General features: G+C 42.0%; 1 protein-coding gene across 4 annotated transcripts; it reads left to right on the forward strand.

Moving 5' to 3' along the window:
• Positions 1-25,747, forward strand: LOC110498487 (uncharacterized). 4 transcript variants are annotated; one of them, XM_021575131.3, is made up of 7 exons: positions 1-2,793; positions 3,193-3,323; positions 3,503-3,676; positions 9,533-9,688; positions 15,809-15,920; positions 16,151-16,910; positions 24,829-25,108. In XM_021575131.3, the coding sequence occupies exons 1-7, from the start codon at positions 2,535-2,537 to the stop codon at positions 25,025-25,027; spliced, it is 1,791 nt and encodes a 596-aa protein (XP_021430806.3). In that variant the 5' UTR covers positions 1-2,534; the 3' UTR covers positions 25,028-25,108. The 4 variants fall into 4 exon arrangements, with proteins under 4 accessions (XP_021430806.3, XP_090066624.1, XP_036809620.2 ...); XM_090210498.1 differs by having other exon boundaries at positions 9,536-9,688; positions 16,151-16,920; positions 24,752-25,108; XM_036953725.2 differs by lacking the exon at positions 24,829-25,108 and adding an exon at positions 19,536-21,891 and having other exon boundaries at positions 16,151-16,272.
• Positions 25,748-27,228: the final 1,481 nt, after the last annotated feature.

Raw genomic sequence — 27,228 nt, forward strand, 5'->3', positions numbered from 1 at the left:
GGTTTCTGTATAAGCACTTTGTGACATCTGCTGATGTAAAAAGGGCTTTATAAATAAATGTGATTCTTTGATTATTGAGTACGGAGACAAATAGCAAAGGTATCTCAGGCAGTATTTGGAGTATGTAAATATAATGCAACCTACCAATCAATGTATATCAAGTGCCTTGGAGGGCACAATCTTACAATGTTGCAGTCCAGAAATGAGAGCTTTACCATCTATGCCAAAAGCCTGGGCCTCTGATGGAGACTGTAGAACTGTCAGACGCATTCTTCAGTATTACCCCTTCTCTCTAGGCGCATGTGTGTGTCCAGTCCCTATAGGCATATTGAAAGGATCCCACCCTGGTCACCAATGTAGCTGACCGATGTAGAGAGAGACAAGGACCTTAGCAGAATGCATTCTAAAGCTTGTGTGGTCCAGAGATGAGAACTCTACCGTCTTTTGCAAAAGCCTGGGCTCCTGAGAGAGACAATAGAATTGTCCACACTCCATGTTAAAATAGTAATATAAAACAAGTTTGTCACCTGTCAGACGTGAGCTGCTGTCTGAAGAAGAACAGCTATAGCTTGCTCCATTTACCATTTAGCCAATTTATTGAATGCTAGCCAATGTTTGATTAGTCAAGCCAGCTACTGTAAATGTCAATTTGTGTTTCAGTAGCTAGCGATCTCTGTCAGTGAATAGCAGTGTTGGAAAAAGTACCCAATTGTCATACTTCAGTAAAAGTAAAGATACCTTTATAGAAAATTACTCAAGTAGAAGTGAAAGTCACCCAGTAAAGTATTACTTGAGTAAGTCTAAAAGTATTTGGTTTGAAATATACTTAAGTATCAAAAGTAAAATGTAATTGCTAAAATATACTTCAGTATCAAAAGTAAATGTATAAATAATTTCAAATTCCTTATATTAAGCAAACCAGACTGCATTATTTTAATTTACAGATAGCCAGGGGCACCACTCAGACATGATCTACAAGCAAAGCATGTGTTTAGTGAGTGATCAGATCAGAGGCAGTAGGAATGATCAGGGATGTTGATAAGTGTGTGAATTTAATAATTTTCATGTCCTGCTAAGCATTCTAAATGTAAAGAGTACATTTTGGGTGTCAGGGAAAATGTATGGAGTAAAAGGTATATAACTTTCTGAGGGGAATGTAGTAAAGTAAAAGTTGTAAAAAAATATAAATAGTAAAGTACAGATAGCCCAATACTTTCAAGTATTTTTACTTAAGTACTACACCACTGGTGAATAGCACTTGGTTGATCTCTTGGAGCAGGACACAGGAGAGCTGAATAAATCATGTGAGACAAAAGTGAGAGACAAGAATGAATTAGTAGTTTGTTTGTGAACTAGAAAAGGAACATCCTGACAGTCTGAGGCAGGGTGCTCTGCAGTCATCCTGCTATTGACAGGGATAATGTGTCAGTTCTTATTTGTCAGTAGGAATTAAATGAGTGGGTCCTGCCTTGATTACTGTATTAGATTTACAGTACTTGTCCTATAGATTTTGTCGTCTTAAACTGTTACCTAGAATAAACTGACAGCTGTATCGCTAGCATGTCATTCCAGGAAAGGGCCGTTTTAGCAATCTGCTCCTGCTAGCTAGCAACAGATCGACTTGTTGTAACTATCAAGCTACATCTAACGGTCTAGAAGGACAGAACACTACCACTCAACACCCCCTGCAACTGTTCTGCAGTAAAACCTCGCAATCCCAAGTATTTCTCTGCCGCTGCCAACACAACCTCTATTTTCTGCAACTTTCGATCCATTTCTGCAGTACAATTGACAACCATAGCTATGAATGCCAAGAAACCTACCTCACTGAAGCACATTCTTTCCATCACTCTGTATTAGCTTCTGCCTACTCACAGAAATCCTCTCAGGATCCCTCACCCTGTACCGACCTTTCTCTACCACCCTCTTCACTGCTTCAACATGTTTTTTGGGACTCAGGAATTTGACAGCAGAGGCATTACAAGGAATCCTGTCGCTTTAATGCTCCATCCTCACAGGCACCTGAGCCTGTTTAGGAATGGGATTTAAACTGTGACTGAAGTAGTGGAATGATATTTTTATGTATTTTGTATGATCTCGGTTTAACCCCCCTTCCCGCAATGGAATATTTTGTTTCAATACCAATAGGTGTAGTTTGCCATAAAACTTTAAAGAAGGAGATTTGATGTGTAACCATACAGTTAGCCATTGTTAGCAGATAATAATAAACAGTACCGTAATTCAAACAACAGCGCGCATATCCTTCTCATTTAGCCACACCCTTTGAGCTATGACGCCACCCAATAACATCTTTTCTCTTCAGTGTAAACGGAAGTGATCAGTGACCAAGAAGAATTTCCACATTAGCGTTTTTATTGTTGATATTAAGACGTGTATTGACAACATGGAACTCAACATATGACTTATTTAACTGCACAGCATCACATACTTACCCCATGTAGTCTTTAATTCGCGTTGGAGGCCGGACTTGGTTGATAGACGTTTTTTTAGGTAACGCTAGTTAGCTGCTAACAATGGCTAACTGTATGGTTTTTCACACTCAAATAGCCTCCATCATGGAGGTGCTAGCAAATGCAGCCGTAGCAGATATCTGTAAACTCGTAGATGACGACTATGCAGTGTTTCGTTTGGAAATAACTCAAAGCCAGAAAGAAAACAGGGCATTGAGGAGGAAACTACAGCTACTGGAACTGAAGGTAGCACGGGAGCGCGTCGTCGCCAGTCGTCCCAGTGGTGTCAAGATCCTCGACCGGTACAGAGGAATAGCAAGAGGTACATTTTGCAGAAGGCTGAGGCTGCGCGGCCTAACGCCATCCATATATAACTCGGTGCCTGTCGCCCCGTTCCCCTCTGCACATGTGTTAACTGGAATTGGGTCTTGGTCAGTTTTTGGATAGTATGCAATAATTCCCCAGATTACTTAGCTATCTTGAACAAAGAAACAAATAATATTCTAGCCAGATTAATTTACTGCATTAGCTATTATTTAATCAACGAACGCAATGTGTTGCATGGAACATAATACATTGATCAATAAAAAGTATATCAACTAGTTATGCTAAGTGTTACCTTACATCCTTACCAATTCTAGACAGTGTCAAAATTGTCAATAGTGTACTATATAGCGTTGAGCATTGACAGTAGCTACCCCCCCCCCCCATTCACTCTCAGGTGAAGCACATCTCACTGGAGGCAACAGGAGCTTTGAGAAGCCAGCGAGACACAATACATGGGGAGATGGCCAACCAATCACTGTTGATGAGGGGAGTGGAACTTCAACCCGGCATGTTATCGTGATAGAGGTGAGTGTAATAGTGTTATATAAAACATTTAATTAATTATTTATGTCAGAAAGGTTCCCCTCAGCTATTCACTTGCTTACATGTACATCTGCCATAGGGGAGCTTGTAAGACTTTTCTAAGATGCTGTTATACAATTAAATTAATGTACCAGTAATAACCTCCTCTTTTCTTTTGTCAGTCTGCAGATGCAGAGGCTGCAGGTCCTGGGGTCAAGCAGGAGAGTTCTGAAGGAGAGGAAATCCAACAGCACAGCAGAGACATCCAGACTGGAGCGTCTGGAGCACCCCCTGTAGCCACGGAGGACCCTACCACCGCCCCAGCGCAGCCCAGGAACCGACGCAACATCATGGAGGTCAGTGGAACGCTGAACGCCGTTCTCAAGACAGAAACAGACACAGAGACTTTAACTGAAACACAAAGGCTAGACACAGGATCTGACCACAGATCAGACCAAGGGAGACTGGTCTGTCACACAGCATCTGATCCTGCTCCCGGCTCAGAGTATTTACTTTACGGTAATCAGAGCCCGAGGACGGTTCAGTCCCAACGGGACTCAGATGACGCGTTACATGATCCATCTTGTTCTTACACTACAGAGATGGACCCTGGCAACATGACCTTGGGTTTAGAGACACAGACTGATCTGTCTAGAGGGGACTGGAACCGGTACAGTAGTCGTGTATACTCTGAAGGGTGCCTAGATAAGAAAGGGGAGAGTTTGGTTGTAGATGAAGTGAAAGTGGAGTGTGAGGTTCCTCCCACATGGAATGCAGATAGTCACCTAGGATACGGACTCTCACAGAGCAGAGGTTTCTTAGATTATAGGGAAAGCTCAGAGACAAATCCGAATGTTGCAACCCACTCCCCTTTACACTCGCGCAGGGATCTTGACCCAGTGTCAACGTCGATTGGGCCTTACGATTCTCACGGCCACATTCTTTTCGATCAGGTATCAAACTCAAACGACGGGGCTAGAGGCCAGGGAGTGGGAGGCGCATCAGGCAATAGTAAAGAGAAACGGTTCCTCTGCATGTTTTGTAACAAAGGCTTCAGCTGCCCCCAGAAGGTGGAGATCCACCAGAGGGTCCACACAGGAGAGAAACCCTTCAGCTGTACACAGTGTCACAAACGCTTTGCCCAGGCTTGTGACCTGAAGAGGCACCAAAGGGTCCACACAGGGGAGAAACCATACAGCTGCCCCCAGTGTGATAAGAGGTTCTCCCACCAGCACCATCTGAAGAGGCACATGAAGGTCCACACAAGATAGAGACTAGGTGGAGGGCCGAAAAACATTAAGTTGATTGATCCCTGTCGAGGGAGGAGCTGATGACAGTAAAACATTCTTATGATCACTATTACATGTGTTGGTACTTTCAATTCTTACTCATTTTCTCATAAAAAAGTATATTCCAAAATTCTGTTGGGCAAATTTTCTAAACTGCTTAACTTTGAACCAATCAGAACTCCAGCACAAACACCTTGTGATGAAGGCAGCCAATGGACTGCTTCTATCTACGACGTAAACACTGCCTCTTGTGAAAACGCATGTTGCTGTCTGATGAAGGGAAACAGATATAGCTAACTCCCAAAGACTGAAATAAGATAAATATCTGTTTAAGTGCACTGGAAATATGCAGCATGCAACATGAATTGTCTTGATTTTATGAAGAGATAACGCCGTTTACAATTTAGCCAACTTATTGAAAGCTAGCAAATGTTATTTTGACTAGCCTAGTCAGCTACTGTAAATTTCAATTTGTGTTTCATTAGCTTTGTCAGTGAATTCAATTTTTTAAATCATGTTTTGTCTCATTTCAAGTAACTAGCTGCAAGCTTAAATAAACATTTGATCATATAATTTGCATAGAAACCCAATAAAAGCATGTAGATAGAAAGATGTGTGTGTCATGAATGGAGGTCTAAAAATGATGGCTGCATATTAGCCAAATCATATAGCATACCTTGCAGTACAATCTTCTCTAAAAACAGTTGTAACATGTTGTAACATGTGCTTTGCAATCAGAAAACCAGAGTTTGATTTCTAAACCAGATGAGACCTCAAATAGCAGGTGCCCAATACCATGGTGGACCTGCACAATGTTGAATGCATTACAATATAAAGTATGGAAAATGATAAAGAGCCTTTAGGATTATAGAAAAAACAGTTGGGAAATGAATGTTTGCGTTTTAAACACTAAATGTTCAGTGAATGTGAATATATTTAGGTGGTTTAAATTATACATTTTCCTACTAACCTTCTAAAAGTTTTCAGTGCCAAGATTTTGCAAATCCATTCATTATTCTACTAACTATGACTGAATGTGAGACAAGTTTCCCATAATGTACGTTTCATGCATATACAGTGCCTTCGGAAAGTATTCAGACCCCTTGACTTTTTCCACATTTAGTTACGCTGGCCTTATTTTAAAGTGGATAAATTTGTTTTTCTTCAATCAATCTACACACAATCCTCCATAATGAAAAAGCAAAACACAGGTTTTTAATAATTTTTTATACATTTTTGCTAATACTGAAATACCTTATTTACATAAGTATTCAGACCCTTTGCTATGCGACTCGAAATTGAGATCAGGTGCCTCCTGTTTCAATTGATTATCCTTGAGCCATTTCTACAACTTGATTGGTGTCCACCTGTGGTAAATTCAATTGATTGGACATGATTTGGAAAGGCACACACGTCTATATAAGGACCCACAGTTGACAGTGCAAGTCAAAGCAAAAATAAAGCCGTGAGGTCGAAGGAATTGTCCGTAGACCAAGAACACAGTGGCCCTGATCATTCTTAAATGGAAGAAGTTTGGAACCATCAAGACTCTTCCAAGAGCTGGCCGCCCGGCCGAACTGAGCAATCGGCAGAAAGGTGACCAAGAACCCAATGGTCACTTTGACAGAGCTCCAGAGTTCCTCTGTCGAGATGGGATAAACTTCCAGAACGACAACCATCTCTGCAGCACTCCACCAATCAGGCCTTTGTGGTGGTGCTCAGACGGAAGCCACTCCTCATGTGTAAAAGGCACATGACAGCCCGCTTGGAGGGACACTCAAGCCATGAGAAACAAGATTCTCTCGTCTGATGAAACCAAGATTGAACTCTTTGGCCTGAATGCCAAGCGTCACATCTGGAGGAAACCTGGCATCATCCCTATGGTGAAGCATGGTGGTGGCAGCATCATGCTGTGGGTATGTTTTTCAGCGGCAGGGACTGGGAGACTAGTCAGGATCAAGGGAGCAAAGTACAGAAAGATTCTTGGTGAAAACCTGTTCCAGAGTGCTCAGCACCTCAGACTGGGGCGAATGTTCACCTTCCAACAGGACAACAACCCTAAGCACACAGCCAAGACAACGCAGGAGTGGCTTTGGGACAAGTCTCTGAATGTCCTTGAGTGGCCCAGCCAGAGCCCGGACTTGAACCCGATCGAACATCTCTGGAGAGACCTGAAAATAGCTGTGCAGCAACGCTCCCCATCCAACCTGACAGAGCTTGAGAGGATCCCCAGAGAAGAATGGGAGAAACTTCCCAAATACAGGTGTGCCAAGCCTGTAGTGTCGTACTCAAGAAGACTCGAAGCTGTAATCAATGCCAAGGGTGCTTCAACAAAGTACTGAGTAAAGGGTCTGAATACTTATTTAAAATTGATATTTCATTATATATTTTATTTTATAAATGTGAGAAAAAACATGTGCTTTGTCATTTTGGGTTATTGTGTGTAGATTGAGGGGGAAAAAATCATTTTATCAATTTTAGAATAAGGCTGTAATGTAAGAAAATGTTTTTAAAAAGTCAAGAGGTCTGAATACTTTCCGAAGGTGTGGACTGACAGTGAAATGCGAACGTATGGCCCTTCCCAACAATGCAGAGAAAGAAAAGAGAGATAATAGAAAAGGAACACATGTATTCAGAATGAATAAATATACACTCTGAAAACCAGGTCCTCCCTCGACAGAAGATAATGTAGCTTGCTAAAGCCCATCACCTGTACGCACTGCAGGAAGCGTTTCTGGGAGAGGCGCTACCTCAGGATACACCAGCAGAAAAAAACATTCCACTCTATAACATAGAAAGTAAGGCTGGAATTTGCCAGGGACCTCATGATAAAATATTATCACAATAGTTAGGTTCCGATCCAATATTTATTACACTTCTCACAATTGTGTATGTATTCCGATTCGATGTTGCAATTTGATGTTCCAAACATATTGCTCATTATATGTCTGCTGCAGAGAGAGGAGAGAGCGTGAGAAAACAAGTTTTTATAAATCTGGGAAATAAAAGTGCTGAAAACATGTTGGCTCACTATTTAAAAAGAAGATGGAGAACAAGCTATAGGATGAAAAATACCAGAATTTTTTTCCGCAGGTACAGCCGACTAGCGCCAGCTACCGCTACCTACAGTAGCAAAAAAGTAATAATAATGAAACTTTTTAAATGTATTTTTTATAAATCGGTAATTGGAGTCAAATATCGATATAATGTCATCTAAATAATTATATTGCAAAATGTAGCTGACATGTTAAGCAATATGTAACACGATTTGTAACCATTCCAATCATTAAGTACATATTAATTTTCATTGTTGTCAAGAGAAGAACCACCGATGCATTTGGATTAATGAGAGTAACAGATTTCAGTGTTGAATATTCCTGAGCAAAATATTGCATCCAGACATTGTGTGATATATAAGGCAGTGGTCTAAGACACATCGGTCTAAGGCACTGCATCTCAGTGCTAGAGGCGTCACTACAGACCCTGGTTCAATTCCAGGCTGTATCACAACCGGACGTGATTGGGAGTCTCATAGTGTGGCGCACAATTGGCCCAGCATCGTCCGGGTTAGGCTGTCATTGTAAATAAGAATTTGTTCTTAACTGACTTGCCTAGTTAAATAAAGGTTAAATACAAATATATTAACACTAAAAAGTACGTTGCATCAAATAAACATCTAATGTATTTATAAAGCTCTTTTTACATCAGCAAATGTCATAAAGTGCTATACAGAAACCCAGCCTAAAACCCCAAACAGTAAACAATGCAGATGTAGAAGCACGGTGGCTAGGAAAAACTCCCTAGAAAGGCAGGAACCTAGGAAGAAACCTAGAGAGGAACCAGGCTCTGAGGGGTGGCCAGTCCTCTTCTGGCTGTGCCAGGTTGAGATAAGAGTACATGGCTATTAAGGTCAGATTGTTCTTCAAGATGTTCATATTGTGTTTGTACTGTGTAGGCTATATGATGTTCACAAATGCAAATTCTGCATACACCCAACAGAGCTTTATAACCAATATACACTTACTAAATATACCTACACAAACCCAGACACTAACAAACACCTACTGTACATGTCAAAATAGTTTAGTCAGGTTTGTTTGATGATGACTTTTGACTTATCGTAGCTGACTCTTTTTTTACCCACAACGTCATATTTATGTCCACCATGATGGGTTTAACAATGAAGTCATTCTGTATTATGAGAATTTCGTTATCAATGTTCATAAACTTCAATTAATCTACTCAGTCTGCAACCCAGAGTTTGTAAGGTTTAAATGAAAAATACAGAGTTCCCAGCTTACAATAGTCAAAATGTTTATTCACGAGAGCACTCTGAAGTCCATTATTCAAAGACATCCATTTTATACCTTGCTCCTTACTTGCGCACATACTTCCACACAAACAGTAGATATCCTACGCACATACATACACACGAACAGTAGATGAGTTGTATCCTTCTCCAGAGTTCTCACCACTGTGTATCACTACCCAGCCGACAGTTCCATTCCCCCGAGATTAGGGAAACCTTGAGAAGTACTCCCTGTCCTATCATATGTTTCTCAGAGTTCTAGCCAGGTCGGGTCAAACACAGTTTAATTGTTCTCGATATTTTCTTAGACACACATATAAACACACATTTCTCTCCCTCACAGTTCTCTTCTGAACCTAGTTGGACTTACGTTTAATACTTTAATTATTCCTTATACATGCTACATAAACTATAATCCCTAATAGTTAGGTTTCAGGGCGGAATTATTTAATCATTATCTTTTAACATGTAAATTCCCTTATCATTCTGTAACTACAGTACAGGACTCATGTAGTGGGGAAGGGTAAACACTCCATGTTGAAAGTGTGTATCTGTGTGTGTACGTACCTGAGGGAGTGTATGTCTCTGTAATCTGTATCACCTGTCTCTTCCAGGAGGAGGAGGGTCCAGAGGTGCTGCTTGTGAAGGAGGAGGATAGTCTGAGGAACCCTGAGGGGACCATCGTCATGGAGGACAACCAGACTACACCACCTCCTGAACTCACAGAGGAACCAGCTGAACAGCACAGGACCACACACAGTCTCACTGAGGTGAGCCCACTGTAGACTACTGTCTGAATGGTATTAGGTCAGGGCTCGGATCCACAAAGCCTCTCTGAGTAGGAGTGCTGAACTAGGATCAGTTTTGCCTTTTAGATCATGATGAATAAGACAATATAGACAGATGGGGACCTGATCCTCGATCAGCACTTCTACTCTGAGACTACCCTGGGGCCGTATCCACAAAGTGTCTCAGAAAAAGTCACAGGAATTTGGTTATAACCTGTTTTAAGACATCTGAGCTCAGAGTAGGTTTTAGGATGATATTAAGACACTGCACAGACAAACTCTGAGCCAGGAGTAAAATCAACTCTTAAAAGTTTCTCAGCTGGTAATCAGGACATTTTGAGGTACCGTAAAGGAAAGATAGTGATGACGCTCATTGACGTTGTTACGGGCCCTTCCCAACAATGAAGTGAGAAAGAAAAGTAACAACAGAATAACAATAAATACACAATGAGTAACGATACATGGGGTACCAGTACTAGTATAATTGAGGTAGATATGCACATATAACTAGGAATAAAGTGACAGATAGTAAACAGCAGCATATGTGATGAGTCAAAAAAAAGTTAGTGCAAAAAGGTCAATGAAGATAGTTAACCAAATAGCCTCCCGGACTATTTAACTCACTATTTAGCAGACTTATGGCTTGAGAATAGAAGCTGTTCAGGGTCCTGTTGGTTCCAGACTAGGGCTGTGGCGGTCACGAAATTTCGTCAGCCGGTGATTGTCAAGCAAATAACTGTCGGTCTCACGGTAATTGACCTTTAATTAACATAGGCACATTTAGCATCTCCTGGCTTCCACACTCCTGCCTAAAAGCCACTGATGCAGACCTTTGGAAGATCTACATTTGAAAAAGTCTAATAAATCCATTTAATATAGCCTACACCTTCACAACAAATCCATGATTTATTTTAGACCGGTCTAAAGAAACATGATATGAAGGAAATGTAGTCTATTTCAGAAGAACAGAATAGCATACTCTGAGTTGTCCTTATGTTAGGTCCTGATCTGGCTATGCCAAATGGCTGTGGGCTACACTAGTTCATTTAGCAGACAAGATTTGCTTAGAATTCCGTGGCATTAATTTATAGTATGAAGAATACAATTGAACAAAGCTGAATAAAATAGAAAGGATATTTTCTCCAAACCATTTGAGGGAGTGCGCACATGCGGCTATTCTGTGTTGAGCGGTTACCAAAAATAGGTACTCCTACATGTTTAATTTAGAGTTATTAATGTATCTTTAGTTGTTCTACAAACGTTGGGCTTCATGTTTTGATTTGTAATACATTGTAAGGCTGCATGATGCGACTCTAAATGATTTTCTTTTGTCGCTTGAAAGGCATGAACTCTGCTTTCTTTTTTTTGCGCAGGCTGTACACACTTCGTCAGTCTCTCATTCACAATTTGAGAAGCACTTGATAATGCCTTGAATTTCCCGGCGGCATCCCCTTGTGTGGCCATAGTGCACCCTAAAAAAAATCCATGCCTTTTGCAGCCCTTCACCCTGATTGCTGCATGCTCCGTAGCACTTCTCACTCACATGGCTCTCCATCACGTGATCTGGTCTTTCTCACAGGCTACAAGTGAAGACAGACACATCGGGATGCAACTGAGCACGTTCTTATCCAATTCCGAGGTGCATATTGAAGATATTGGAAGAACTGTCCACATTTACTTTTCGTCAGCCAACAAGATGATCAGGCCTAACGTACAGCAAAAGCACTAGCCTTTGGCAATCTATTATCCCTCATAGTACAAAAGTTGGCCTATTATATTCTGTACGAGAAATAAATATTCCAAACATAGTCTGGGACAGTTGTGGGATTCGATAGATCTCAAATTAATACAACCACTAGCATCAAAAAAAACGTTGTTACGCAATGTGGCTGACGCAACAGATCAGAACATTTAGCTTAAAATGTTGAAAAAATATTAGGCTATTTCTTCACATTATAAGCGCAGCAATACGCACACGGCAGTAGGCTATAACTTGAAGGTTCCATTGGCGGGAAAACACCATTATCAAAAGTGACCACACAATTATGCATGAAACTCAGGCGCTGCTTATATATGCCATTTAGGCTCTACACCCCTTGTAAAGTGGATTAATGTGCTTAATTTTAAGAAGATATTTGACCACTTTTTAGTTGTGATTACAAACCTTCAAACGGGCCTATGGACTAGGCTATATGAGCTGTGCGATTATGATTTTTTTTTTTATTAAGTATCTTTTTCTTGCCTTATGCTGGGCATCATTCACAAGTGATAATATATAATTAACAAGTGATAAGCTAATAGTCACCCATCAGACTATTCTTGATTTAATTTTATCTTTACATATACTAAATAATATATGTGTGAAATCCGTTTTGATTTAGAAGTGGACCATTATTTTGCACCGGTCTCGAAATGGGCAGGGGAAAAAAAGACATGTCATCTATGCACTTAAATAGAGAATGGAGGACGCAATTTCCGTGGTTAATTTTCATGCCAGCCAGGTTGGCTATACTCCTGTTGTAAAGAGAAGCAATATGCTTAATATTAGGAAAGTTGAGAAATAAATATAGTAGGCCTAGCCTATAGAAATCTGATGGGATCCTCCTTTTTTTAAGAGGCCATCACTCTGTTTTTTTACACAATTTCATAGCCATAGAAATGTTACGCAACATGAGCTTATGGACTCTCATGAAGTGTTTGATTAGATTTTCGATTACATTTGCATTGATGCCAGAGTGATTAGAGGCACAATAGAGTGCTGAGTATCAGGCAGTTAGCAAGTTTGGTATTCTACTAATGACCATCAGCAGCATCAGAGCTGGGAGAAGCCTAATTACCGTGACTAAAAGGTCACACGGAATTTGACTGCCTTCATGACTCGTGACCACCGGTGTGGCGGTAAGGTCACTGCAACAGCCCTATTCCAGACTTGGTGTATCAGTACTGATTGCCGTGCGGAAGCAGAGAGAACAGTCTATGACTTGGGTGGTTTGGGTCTTTGACAATTTTTAGGGCCTTCCTCTGACACCGCCTGGTATATAGGTTCTGGATGGCAGGGAGCTTGACTCCTGTGAGGTACTAGGCTGTATACACTACCCTCTATAGCGCTTTGTGGTTGGATGCCAAGCAGTTGCCATACCAAGCGGTGACGCAGCCAGTCAAGATGCTCTCAATGGTGCAGCTGTATAACTTTTTGAGGATCTGAGGGCCCATGCCAAATCTTTTCAGCCTCCTGAGGGGAAAGAGGCATTGTCATGCCCTCTTCATGACTGTGTTGGTGTGTGTGTGGACCATGATAGGTCCTTAGTGATGTGGACACTGAGGAGCTTGTAACACTCAATCCACTCCACTACAGTCTGGTCGATGTGAATGGGGGCATGCTCAGCCCTCCGTTTCCTGTAGTCCATGATCAGCTCCTTTGCCTTGCTGACGTTGAGGGAGAGGTTGTTGTCCTAGCACCACACTGCCACTTCTCTGACCTTCTCCCTGTAGGCTGTCTCATCGTCGTCGATGAGCAGGCCTACCACCGTCGTGTTGTCAGCAAACTTAATGGTGTTGGAGTCGTGTGCGTCCACACAGTTGTGGTGAACAGGGAGTACAGGAGGGGACTAATCTTAGTGATGAGCTTTGAGGACACTATCGGGTTGAACGCTAAGCTGTAGTCAATGAACAGCATTGTCACCTCTTTTCCAGGTGGGAGAGGGCAGTGTGGAGTTCAATAGAGATGGTGTCATCTGTGGCCCTGTTGGGTCGGTATGTGAATTGGAGTGGGTCCAGGGTGTCTGGTGTGATGGTGTTGATGTGAGCAATGACCAGCCTTTAAAAGCATTTCATGGCTACAAATGTGAGTGCTACGAGGCGATAGTCATTTAGACAGGTTACCGAGGCGTTCTTGTGCACAAGGACTACGGTGGTCTGCTTTAAACATGGGGCGGCAGGGTAGCCTAGTGGTTAGAGCGTTGGACTAGTTGCAAGTTCAAATCCCCGAGCTGACAAGGTACAAATCTGTCGTTCTGCCTGCCCCTGAACAGGCAGTTAACCCACTGTTCCTAGGCCGTCATTGAAAATAAGAATTTGTTCTTAACTGACTTGCCTAGTTAAATAAAGGTCAAATAAAAAAATAAAAACATGTAGGTATTACAGACTGGGTCAGGAAGAGGTTGAAAATGTCAGTGAAGACACTTGCCAGCTGGTCAGCGGATGCTCTGATTACGCGTCTGGTAATCCGTCTGGCCTTGTGAATGTTAGAACTTTAAACAGGTTCTCTCAAATGAGCTTTTTGGCAAAACGGATTCAGTTTTCCTGCATTAAAATCACTGTACCTCTTCTGGATGACCATTTTCTTGTTTGCTTATGGCCCTATACTGCTTTTTGAGTGTGGTCTTAGTCCCATTATCTTGTTGGGGTTGTAAATAGACAGCTATGAAAAATATAGATAAACTCTCTTTGTAAATAGTATGGTCTAGAGCTTATCATGAGGTATTCGAACTCATGAGAGCTGAACCTCGAGACTTCCTTAATATTAGAGATCGCACACCAGCTGTTGTTAACAAAGAGACATACACCTCCCCTTTGAGCTTACTGGATGCTGCCATTCTGTCCTACTGCTGCCAGATGTATATTATCCATGTTCATGTTCAGCCAAGACTCCGAGAACCATAGGTTATTACAGTTCTTCAGGTGCCGTTGATAGGATAGTCTCGAATGGAGCTCGCCCAGTTTGTTTTCCAGTGATTGTACATTCGCAAATAGAAGGGGGGTTAGAGGTGGTTTATGTATTCGCCTACGTAGTTTGTCAGGGCGCCTGCAAGTTGGCCTCTCTTGCGCAGTCTTTTTCTTTTCCGAGTCTTCGTTCTTAGGGCCTGGTCCGGGGTGAGCAGTAGGTCCTGCTCCTCTGACTCGTTGAAGTAGAAATATTAATCCAAATCGAGGTTAGTGATCGCTGTTCTGATGTCCAGAAGCTCTTTTCGGTCATAGGACTTAGAATTATGGGGAATAACTCATCACGATGAGGTATTGCCTGCTTTGGACTATAGAATGCTTCAGACAAGCATCAAATGTTGCAATGGTAAAATGTTTAATATAATTTTCACCTAATACAATTACTTTGCCTACTCTTAATTCTTGCCTAATATTTTTTGCATGCATAACCTTTTTTGTAACCAATTCTGATGGTGGTTAAAAACGGAATTTTGTCAATGGGCTATTACAGTTATATCAACACATTCGTCACTACTGTTTAACAACTCTAAATCGCTTTGGCACAGTAGGCATCAACCAACTTGCCGATAATGTTGCATAAAACGTTTGAACAGTCTATCATTTTCATTGAACATAATCAAAGTTAACATAGGCCATACCATGTGAAAATGATAGACTTTCAAACATTTTATGCAACATTATCTAATGCTTTCAATTTCCAAACCTACAGGCATGCCCAATTTAAGTATATATTTTTTAAAGATAGACTGTCAACGTCTATCAAGGTGATATTGCGCTCCAAAGTGATAACTTAAAATAACATAATGTAGGTTATTGAAATAATCTTTAGCCTAGTGGTTAAAACAATTTAGGCATATAATGTGAAATCATTGTCAAAAGCGCAAGAGATACTGTTGCAGGTAGGTCTACATCATTTATGAGTTGATCATATTCAAATATAAACACTTTATTTCAAGGACTCCAAAGTCATTGCCTATGGTGGAGGAACCACTGACTCGCTGACCTTTTCTATTATCAAGACACTTGCTCAACTAGTTAGGACAGCTCATGAGGTCTCCTAAATATCTGTAGACTAGATGGGACTCTTATGACTAAAGATGCTTCAAGCATAGCTTTTATTTTTACCCATTAGAATAGGAGAACTACTACTCTGAGACACATTGTGGATGCGGGTCCTGGTCTTGATTCATTTTGTCTTAAGTGTGGGACCATGTCTTTGAATTATCAAACCATTAAAGAGTATCAAGTAATAAAATCAACTAACATGTTTGTATAGTATTCATAGCAATCTCTCCATTGCCCAATCAGAAGCTGCTTCATAGCAGGGTGCTCGTATCAGATTTCTTGATCCAACAACCTCTCACTCTGTATCTCTTACAGTCAGTAGACATGGAGGATGGGAAGCCTGATCTGCTGCTGGTCAAAGAGGAGACAATAGAAGATGGACCAGAGAGCATTGACCTGCTGAGTGGATTAAAGATGGGGGAGCAAGGTAAGGGAGAAATGCACATACAGTAGCCTACATACAGTAATAGATCTTCAATGGAAATAGTAATGTGCCTGGCTATTATTTTTTCAGAAAATGAAATCAATACAACTTATGTTTACATACAAAAACACACAATGCATGAACTTGACCAGGTAATTGATTTAAAAAAAACTCCATATGTAGAGTTCTCTGCCATGTTTTTTAAAAGTCTATTTTCTAATCTCTTCCTTCAGGTGATTGGCTGGAGGTTAAAAAAGGAGACTGGGCGGCCATCTTGGATTCCCAGACCGGAGCAGCCAAGGGTCGAGGAGACGACATCACCGAGCTGGCCAGGGCCAGAGGCGACATAGTGGAGGTCAGTGGATGGGACAGCATCCTTAATGCCGGGCTGGGGAACAACACTGTTAACCACAACCCAAAACAGACAGTCGAACACAAAACAACAGCCAAACTTAGTTTCCATGACAACAGACTGGCTGAGACCAGGGCAAGGCGTAGATTTGGTCTGCAGGGACGGGGTGGTGTGGTTGTGAGTCGGGAGAGAACAGACACAGACTCGGCTAGCGATGCTCCGTCCTGCTCCTATAGTTGTGATTCAGAGAGACTGATGGGGCCTCAGGTTAACCCTGTAACAGATGCTGCCTTCAGCCTGCCTTCTATAGGATCTATCAACTGGAACATGGACCCTGCAACAACACAGACACTCCCTGGCCTTCATCCTCCTCATACTATTCTAATGTTAAACCAGACCTCCGACAATGACAGTGCCTCAACACTAAATAGCTACACAAGCCCATTGACAAATGACAGTAGTGGAGATGGAATCAGAAAAGGTGGTGGCGCCAAAGAGAAGCGATTCCCGTGTTCGTTCTGTGGGAAAGCCTTCAGTTTCCCCCAACAGGTGGAGATCCACCAGAGGATGCACACAGGGGAGAAACCTTTCTGCTGCAACCTGTGCCGGGCCAGTTTCTCCCACTTATCCAGCCTGAAGAGGCACCAGAGGGTCCACACAGGGGAGAAACCTTTCGGTTGCCACCTGTGCCGGGTCAGTTTCTCCCACACGTCCAGCCTGAAGAGGCACCTGAATGTCCACACGGGAGAGAGGCCATTCGCCTGTACGCACTGCGAGAAGAGGTTCTCAGAGAGAAGCTACCTCAGGTTACACCAGCAGAAAATGCACACGGCCCATGTATAGTGTAGAGTAGTATTAGTTAGTTTGTAGTTAATTATGTTTTTTTTATGTAGTAGGGAACTGGATCAGATGAACTGAGGAAAGAATTAGTATGATGAAGCAGAGTAGATGATATGGTGATGGTTGGTGTGATGGGGTCTTTTAAAATGCTTCACTGATAAGAAATGACAACATTGTCCTGATGTTTGATGCGCTTGTTTTATAATGAGGAACTGATAGTGCCTTAATTCATGTTTTCTTGACAAAGTAATGAAGCTGTGTGTAATGTTAAACCTTTTCCAAAGTATTCTCATTCATTTTATCAAAGCGAGGGTACCAGATTTACAGAAAAGGTCAAGTGTTACCATAAGGAGAAAAAAATATATACTTGTTACTAGGGCTTTTGCGGTAATCCAGCATTCATGAGTCATGACCTCAATAAAATTCTATGTGACCAGTCATGGTAATCTCCTTTTAAGCACTCTGGACATATGTTAGTAGTACCCAACTCGGTAATGATCATCAGGTCGCTAATGGCCTGGTTCTCAGGGCTCTATTGTCCTTCTAGCCCCTCTGACATCAACGCAAATGTCATCGAAAATCACAAACACTTATCATCAAAACATTATGTGCTTTTAAAACTTACCTCCCTGTGATTGGTTGATTAGTTGTAGTTCTGCTCTTGAACAAGGCAGTTAACCCACGGTTTCTTAACTGACTTGCCTAGTTAAATAAAGTCAAAATAAAAAAATAAAAACTGATGGAAAAAAAGTTGATAAAAAACAGATATAAGATATCTTTGGTACAAAATTGGCCAAGCCTAAATAAAACGAATTCAGTCTACATTATAGTGAATGTTGATTTTATTTTGAATAGCCTAGTAATAGGGCACGTTTTATATTTTTCATAATTATTAGGCTGACACATTACCTTTAGCTACAGAATATCTCACCACCATGTGCTTCCATCTCCTCCCCGCTCTCCTTCATGACATTCTTCAGCGCGCAGAGAGAGGCGCTGTCAACAGTTTAATGAAATACCGTATACAGTTTCGGTGTGAAAACATGTTACTATCGATTTTCTCTTACAGAATTTCACTTAGTTTCCCAAATGAAGCACTGGGTAGCTGCAGGAACAGGTTTGGAGTGCCCATGGCATACAGAGTTTGGGCGGAATATCTATCACATGTTGCGCCGCGACATAACCGTAGTTTACCGGATATGGGACGAAGCGGCGGGAAAGTGGCCTCCATTCGCTATTCGATACAGATGATATGTTTTATTTTTTTCTTGCCCATGTTTCTGCAAATGTGATAATGGGCCATTATAGATCTAAACTAATTTGACATATTAGTTCAGATTAAATTGAGAATAGTCTGGTGAAAGAATGGTCACTTGATGAAAGCTGGAGGGAACAGCATGTGCAGCCAGCCTGAGGCAAGGAACCGAGCACAAGCTTTTTTTGCGATATTCTCAAAATCGTCAATACCCAAGAGTCGCATCATGCAGCCCATATATCTTTTGATTTCTAAGGCATCCTACGGTTTGTATCATTCACAACTAAAGTTGCCAAATTACTGAAAATCTAGCATATAGTAGGACCTGTTCAAAATGATTGAATTTTACGTTCAACATAGACACTTAATATGCGCACTCCTCTGGAAAGGGAAAACTATCATTTCTATTTTAAGTTCAATTATAATCTTCTTACTATAAAATCATATAATATAACACAATGGCATGGGACTTAAGGATATCTTGTCTGCTAAATGAACAAGCCTACAGCATGGCGCATAGCCATCAAATTATGTATTTTTGACAGTGTACAGTAGGGCAACTCATATTCTATTCTTCTGAAATACATTTTCTTCATATCATGTATCTTTAGACTGGCCTAAAATAAATCGTGGCTTTATTGTGATGGTGTATATTCAATTGATTTGATATTGTTAAATGTAGATGTTCCAAAGTTCATCAGCAGCTTGTATGCATGGAGGCCTGGAGATGCTCAACGTGTTTATGTTAATTACTGGTCAATTACGTGAGACTGACAGTTTTGCATGACAATAACCAGCTGACAAAATTTGTCATGACCACCACAGCCCAACGTATTGTTTTCTTTAATAAAAAAGTACTGTACTTTACATTATGTAAGTGTATTTCCATTTTAGTTGAAATTAAATACAAATTTGACTCTGCTGACTGGCTTGTTTGTTTTTTTTTGTATCATTTCAGTCGAACCAAAACATTATACTTAATTATTGAATCAACACATGGCTTTAAAAAAAAAAAAAAAACTCCAATGGTCCATATTGTTGGGTACTTGAATCACAGTGTTAGAGATGGGCTTGACTGTGGGTGAACATTTTATAATATGTCATGTTACTGTGTGTACAGCAGTTTCTTATATGAACCTTTTATATGCTCTTTTGTAAAATGTGTCTTTAGTCTGCAGTCCATGAAGACCTGCTGATATCCGGTGTTGCTGGCGGGAGAGAGTGGACCTCTGAAGAGGCTGGTCACAAACCCTGGCCCCGGATCAGAACCCTGGATCAGGAGCCATTGTTATTCCGTCCCGATTCGGAACTAGGTCCAACCGACGAGGGACAGAGATTCCACCACTACACAGAACACAACCAGTGGACAGGTGGACTGAACAACCTCAGTCCTGGTGGTCATCAGAGAGACAGAGGCTTCAGTCAGGGATCCAGTCTGAAGCCCAGACCCTTCTCTTCACAGTCTCAGTGCAGGGATGAAGCAGGACCTGGGGCTGATAGAGATAGACCCTCCTGTTCCTATGATACAAACACCACAGTATCCATGATGAACAGAGCAGGTCACCTTAGGCGTCAGCCTTCACAGAGAATGGTGGGAGATCCCCTGGGTGGTAGTCTATCAGGAAGTCTTTCTTTTCCTTCAGGATCTCATCTAATATCTGGTGACTGGGTTCATAGTAAGCCTGGACCTGGGTCTAGCCTTCCTCAGCTGCCTCATGGTAACCCCACGAATGCAGACAGGGTCAGGGTGGGCGTTCACCACGAGAGGCACCTAACCTATAACACAGCACACAATCCCATCAACACCAAAACAATGGCTAGAGGTCAAGGAGGGAGCTCAAAGACTAACCACCTGGCGGTGGTGTCTCCTGCTTCTACCTCCTCTGGTGTCATAGGGTCACAACGTAAGAGGCCAAGCAATAGGACAGATTCTGAAAAGCCGTATGCCTGCCCCACGTGTGGGAAGAGCTTTGCGGAGGCAAGGTATGTGAAGCAGCACCAGACCATTCACACCAAGGAGAGGCCCTTCAAGTGCAAACTATGTTCCAAGAGCTTCTCCTTCCTGAGTTACCTCATCAGGCATAGGAGTGCCCACAATGGGGATAAATCGTAGCAATTCTTTAGCTGAACTATTATAGTTATCATGTGAAGTATCCTGGGCTAATATTTTTTATTACTATGTCCCTCAGTTGAGCATCTGGGTACTCGAACGTTCTCCCATTATACAGATTGGTTGTTTGGTGTGCTGGCATAGCCAACACACTGTCATTGAAGTCTAACACTATATAAATACAGTGCATTCGGAAAGTATTCAGACCCTTCACTCAGTACTTTGTGAAATCACCTTTGGCAGTGATTACAGCCTCGCATCTTCTTGGTTATGACATTACAAGCTTGGCACACCTGTATTTGGGTAGTTTTTCCCATTCTTCTCTGCAGACCCGCAAGCTCTGTCAGGTTGGATGGTTGGCGTCGCTGCACAGCTATTTTCTGGTCTCTACAGAGATGTATGATCGATCGGGTTCAATTTTGGGCTCTAGCTGGGCCACCCAAGGACATTCAAAGACTTGTCCTGAAGCCACTCCTTCATTGTCTTGGCTGTGTGCTTAGGGTTGTTGTCCTGTTGGATGGTTAACCTTTACCCCAGTCTGAGGTGCTGAGCACTCTGGAGCAGGATTTCATCAAGGATCTCTCTGTACTTTTCTCCTTTCATCTTTCCCTCATCCTGACTAGTATCCCAGTCCTTGCCTCTGAAAAACATCCCCGCAGCATAATGCTGCCACCACCATGCTTCACCATAGGGTTGGTGCCAGATTTCCTCCAGATGTGATGCTTGGCATTCAGGCCAAAGAGTTTTCTCATGGTCTGAGAATCTTTATGTGCCTTTTGGCAAACTCAAAGCGGGCTGTCATGTGCCTTTCACTGAGGAGTTGCTTCCGTTTGGAGGAGTTGCTTCCATTTGGCGGAGTGCTGCAGAGATGGTTGTTCTCCCATCTCCAGAAGAACTCTGGAGCTCTGTCAGAGTGACCATCGGGTTCTTGGTCCCCTCCCTGACCAAGGCCCTTCTCCCCCGATTGCTTAGTTTGGCCGAGTGGCCAGCTCTAGTAAGAGTCTTGGTGGTTCCAAACTTCTTCCATTTAAAAATAATGGAGGCCACTGTGTTATTGGGGATCTTCAATGTTGCAGAAATATTTTGGTACCCTTCCCCAGATCTATGCCTCGATACATTCCTTTCTCGGAGCTCTTCGGACAATTAATTCGACCTCATGGCTTGGTTTTTGGTCTGACATGCATTGTCAACTGTGGGACCTTATATAGACAGGTGTATGTGTGCCTTTCCAAATCATGTCCAATCAATTTAATTTACCGAAGGTGGAGTCCAATCAAGTTGTAGAAACATATCAAGGATGATCAATGTAAATGGATGCACCTAAGCTCAATTTCGAGTCTCATAGCAAAGGGGCTGAATACTTATGTACATAAGGTATCAGTTTTTTATTTGTAATAAATTAGCTAAAATGTCTAAACCTGTTTTCACGTTGTCATTATGGGATATTGTGTGTCGATTGAGGAAAATAATTCATTTAATCAATTTTAGAATAAGGCTCAAATTTCCAAATGCACTGTAAATTCCCCCTTTGGAATTTGGTTTTACCTTTGTTCTAGTCATAACAAATATAATGTCCCTCCCAACAACATTTTGCATAATCAGGTGGTACCTGTTCCTTTAAATCCTATAATTAGGTGGTCAAATCTGTTAATGAGAAATCATGTTGTCCTTTTGATATGTTGACTTTTTATGAACTTGTTTATCATTTAGAATTAAAATGGGCGTAATTTTCATTCGTCCTATGAAAGGGTTTCCACTAGATTCTACCGCCAAAGTAATTTAGGCTATACGTAAAAATGAATTATATAAAAAAAAAGTGCTTTTTGGTCTTTAATTAAAGTTATGGTTAAGGTTGGTTTTAAAATCAAATGTTAAGAAGAGACATTGTGGAAATAGGCAGGGTTTAGACAATAATGATTTTGGCTGTGGATGTTAGTGACGACTGCTTGAAAGATAGTGATCATGAATAGGTTTGACGTGGAACGTAATAAGCAGTACCGTAATTCACATTACAGCGCGCATACCCTTTATTTAGCCACACCCTTCTATGACGCCTACCAATAACATAATTTCTCTTCGGTGTAAACGGAAGTAAATTACGAGTAACAACTTTCACGTTGGCGTGTTTATCGTTGCTATTTAGACGTTTATTAAAACCATGGCACTTAAAATGACCAATTTAACGGCACAGAATCACATACTTACCATATGTAGTCTTTAATACTTGTTAGAGACAGGACTTTGTGATAGATATATAGTTAACGCTAGCTAGCTGCTAACGTTAGCTAACAATGACTAACGGTATGGTTTTCCACACGCAAATTGCCTCCATAATGGAGGTGTTAGCGAATGCCGCCGTGGCAGAGATCTGTAAACTCGTAGACGACGACTATGCAGTGTTTCGTTTGGAAATAACTCAAAGCCAGAAAGAAAACAGGTCATTGCGGAGGAAACTACAGCTACTTGAACTGAAGATGGCACGGGACCGCGTCCTAGCCAGTCGTCCCAGTATCAAGATCCTCGACCGGTACAGAGGAATGGCAAGAGGTATGCTCTGCAGAAGGCGGAGGCAACGCGGCCTGTCACCGTTCATATATAGATAGTTCAGTGCCTGTCCCCTCTCTTCTGCACGTGTTCAGATGTGTTACCCAGAATTTGGTCTTGGTCAGTTTTTGGATAGTATACAATAATTCCCCTGATTACTTAGCTATCTTGCACAAAGACACAATATTATATTCTAACCATATTCTATTTACTGCATTTCCTATTATTTACTCAGTAAAAAAACAGTACATGGAACATAATACAATACAGAGAAATAAATAGAGAAATAGCATATCAAGAAGTGTTACCTTAAATCGTTAACAATTAAATTGTTTACAATTCTAGACAGTGTCAACAGGGTACAATATACAGTTGAGCATGGACAGTACCGGACTTAACCCCATCTTTCCCTCAATCACTCTCTCAGGTGAAGGACATCTCACTGGAGGCCACAGGAGCTTTGTGAAGCCAGCGGGACACAATACATGGGGAGATGACCAACCAATCACTGATGAGGGGAGTGGAACCTCAACCCAGCACGTTATCATGATAGAGGTTAGTGTAATAGTGTTGCATAAAAAATGCTACTTTGTAAATCAATGGCCTGTTTATTTCAGCAAGGCTTTCTTCAGCTATTGACTTGCGTACATGCACATTTACCATAGCGGAGCTTGTTTGACTTCCCTACGACATTGTTATCCAATTTAGGTTATAACCTCCTCTTCTTGTGTTAGTCTACAGATGCAGAGACTGCAGGTCCTGGGGTCAAGCAGGAGAGGTCTGAAGGAGAGGAGGACCCACGGCACAGTAGAAACATCCAGACTGGAACGGCTGGAGTGCACACTGTAGACACAGAGAACCCCATTGCCACAGTGCAGCCCAGGACCCAACGCAGCATCACGGAGGTCAGAGACAGACACAAGTCAGAGACAGACACAGAGACTTTAACTGTAACACAAAGCCTTATACTCACAGGATCTGACCACAGATCAGACCCAGAGAGACTGGGGCTGGGGCCACTGGGATGTCCTCCTGCTCCTGGCTCAGAGTACTTACTTTACGGTAACCCGAACATGAGGGCTGTTAATTCCCATCTGGACTCAGGTGATGTGTTAGAGACTGGCAATGATCCGTCTTGTTCTTACGCTACAGAGATGGACCCTGGCAACATGCGATTGGGTTTAGAGACACACACTGATCTGTCTAGAGGGGACTGGAACCGGTACAGTAGTAGTGTATACTCCGAAGGGTGCCTAGATAAGAAAGGGGAGGGTCTGCTCATAGATGAAGTGACTGTGAAAGTGGAGGGTGACCCTCCTCCCATATGGAATGCAGATAGTCAGCTAGGAGACAGACACTCACAGGGCAGAGATTTCTTAGATTACAGGGAAAGCTTAGAGACCAATCAAAATGTTGCGACCCATTCCCCTTTGCACGCACTCAGGGATCACGACCCAGTGTCAACGTCGATGGGGCATTCCGATTCACACAGCCGCGTCCTTTTCGATCAGGTATTGAACTCAAAAGACAGGCCTAGAGCCCAGGTTCAGGGAGGGGGAGAAACATCAGGCGGTATTAAAGAGAAACCGTTTCTCTGCATGTTCTGTAACAAAGGCTTCAGCTGCCCCCAGAAGGTGGAGATCCACCAGAGGGTCCACACAGGGGTGAAACCCTACAGCTGTAACCAATGTCACATGCGCTTCGCCCAGGCTGGCAACCTGAAGAGGCACCAGATGGTTCACACAGGAGTGAAACCCTTCAGCTGTCCCCAGTGTCCCATGTGCTTTGCTCAGGCCGGTGACCTGAAGAGGCACCAGAGGGTCCACACAGGGGAAAAACCCTACAGCTGTACCCAGTGTCCCATGCGCTTCGCCCAGGCTGGTCACTTGAAGATGCACCTGAAGGTCCACACTGGAGAGAGGCCGTTCGCCTGTACACACTGCGGGAAGAGGTTCTCAGAGAGAAGCTACCTCAGGATACACCAGCAGAAAAAACATTCCACTCTATAACAGAAAGTAACCATTCCAATCGATAGCTTCTGATGTTTAGATCAAATCCTGCATTAAAGACTAAGATTAATTTTCATTGATGTCAATCAAAAATAGCCACAGATACATTTGGAATAATGAGAGTAACGGATTTCAGTGTTTAATAATCCTGAGTAGAATATTGCATCCAGACATTGTGATACACTGTATAACCCTAAACAAGTCTGATAGATGGTGTTTGTACTGTGTCGGATATAAGATGTTCACAAATGCCTGTTTCATTACTTCCATTCAACATTTTTTTTCCCAAGACACTTTTAATGAGAAAATGAATGCAGTTTATCGAATTCATGCAGATTTTTTGTTGAGAAGTATGTGGTTTTCATATGGTGTATTTCAAGACTTCCTCCCGTGATTAAACTTTTCCTGTTGTAAAGTGATATCGCAAGTATAAATACAATGTTGAACAATACAATGTTTTGAACAAAAGTTTTTTTTTTGACACAACTGCAAACTTCATGGAGTAAGGCATTCAATGAGTTGGTTTGATGGGAAGTTGTGATGCCATTGGCCTAGTGAACAAAAGAAGAAAGGCCTAACCCACCCACTTGTGCTATGTCCTGGACCACCTATTAAGATGTGCCTTTTTGCTAAGTAAATCAGGTGTTAAGAGGTGAAAAGGAGACTGGAGTGGCACCTTAACACTTGTTCATGTTTAATAAACACAAAATGGGACTTTTCATTCTAAGACTCATTGAGACTCTCTTTAGTATACATCCCATCTCACCCTATTCTGCATACATCCAACAGTGCTTTATAACCATTATACACTTACTAAATATACCTACACATACCCACACACTAACAAACACCTACTGTACACCTCAAAATAGTTAAGTCAGGTTTGTCTGATTATGACTTTTGACTTATCATAGCTGACTTATTTTTACCCACAACAACATATTCATGTCCACCATGATGGGTTTAACAACAATGAAGTCATTCTGTAACTACAGTATAGGACTCAAGCGTAGTGGGGATGGGTAAACACTCCATGTTGAAAGTGTGTTTATCTGTGTGTGTGTACCTGAGGGAGTGTATGTCTGTGTAATCTGTATCACCTGTCTCTTCCAGGAGGAGGAGGGTCCAGAGGTGCTGATGATAAATGAGGAGGGGTGTGAGGAGGGTCTAGACGACACCTTCTCCTGAACCCACAGAGGAACCAGCTGATTAGCACAGGACCACACACAGTCTCACTGAGGTGAGCCACTGTAAAAAATTGTCTGCATGGTATTAAGTCAGGTCCAATATCCACAAAGCAACTCAGAGTAGAAGTGATGATCTAGGATCATATTTGCCTTTTAGATAATAATGAATAATACTGTGTAGACAGGTCCTTGATCATCACTTCTACTCTGAGATTGCAGATAAGGGACCATGCTTTTGAATGACCAAACCATTAAAGAGTGTCAAGTAATCAAATCATCTATCACTTTTCCAGTTTTAAGTCAACTACCATGTTTCAATTGTACTCCTAGCAATCCCTCATTGCCCAACTAGAAGATGCTCCATAGCAGGGTGCTCATATCAGATTTCTTGATCCAACATCCTCTCACTCTGTACCTCTTACAGTCAGTAGACATGGAGGATGGGAAGCCTGATCTGCTACTAGTGAAAGAGGAGACAATAGAGGACAGACCAGAGAGCATTGACCTGCTGAGTGGACTAAAGATGGGAGAGTAGGTAAGGAAGAAATACATATAGCCTTCATGCAGTAATAGAGCTTCAATGGGATGCCATCTTGGATTCCCAGACCGGTGAAGGCAAGGGCCCAGGGGACATAAGCAAGCAGGCCAGGACCAGAGGCGACATAGTGGAGGGGGATTGCTGTGGGATTATTTAAGATACTCTTTGAAGAGATAGGGTTTCAGATGTTTTCGGAAGATGGGCAGGGACTCTGCTGGTTCAGGGCATAAAATGAACACCTGCTAAATGCGGGTAGATTTATGTATTGACGGGTAAGAATTTCTATTGCCTGCCTTGTGAGTGGGAGGGGACTGGGAAAGGGAGATGTCAAAGGGAGGGGAAAGAAAGAGTTGGAAAGAAATTAATCGAAGGCAGATGTCGGGATGTTGAAGTCGCCCAATACGAGCGGTGACCCATTGTCAGAAAATTAGCTTAGCAAGGTGTCAAGTTCATTGAGGAACTCAAAGGGCACCTGG

Source organism: Oncorhynchus mykiss, chromosome 19, assembly GCF_057628025.1.
Source record: "Oncorhynchus mykiss isolate SJ-2025 chromosome 19, ASM5762802v1, whole genome shotgun sequence".
Taxonomy (NCBI): domain Eukaryota; kingdom Metazoa; phylum Chordata; class Actinopteri; order Salmoniformes; family Salmonidae; genus Oncorhynchus; species Oncorhynchus mykiss.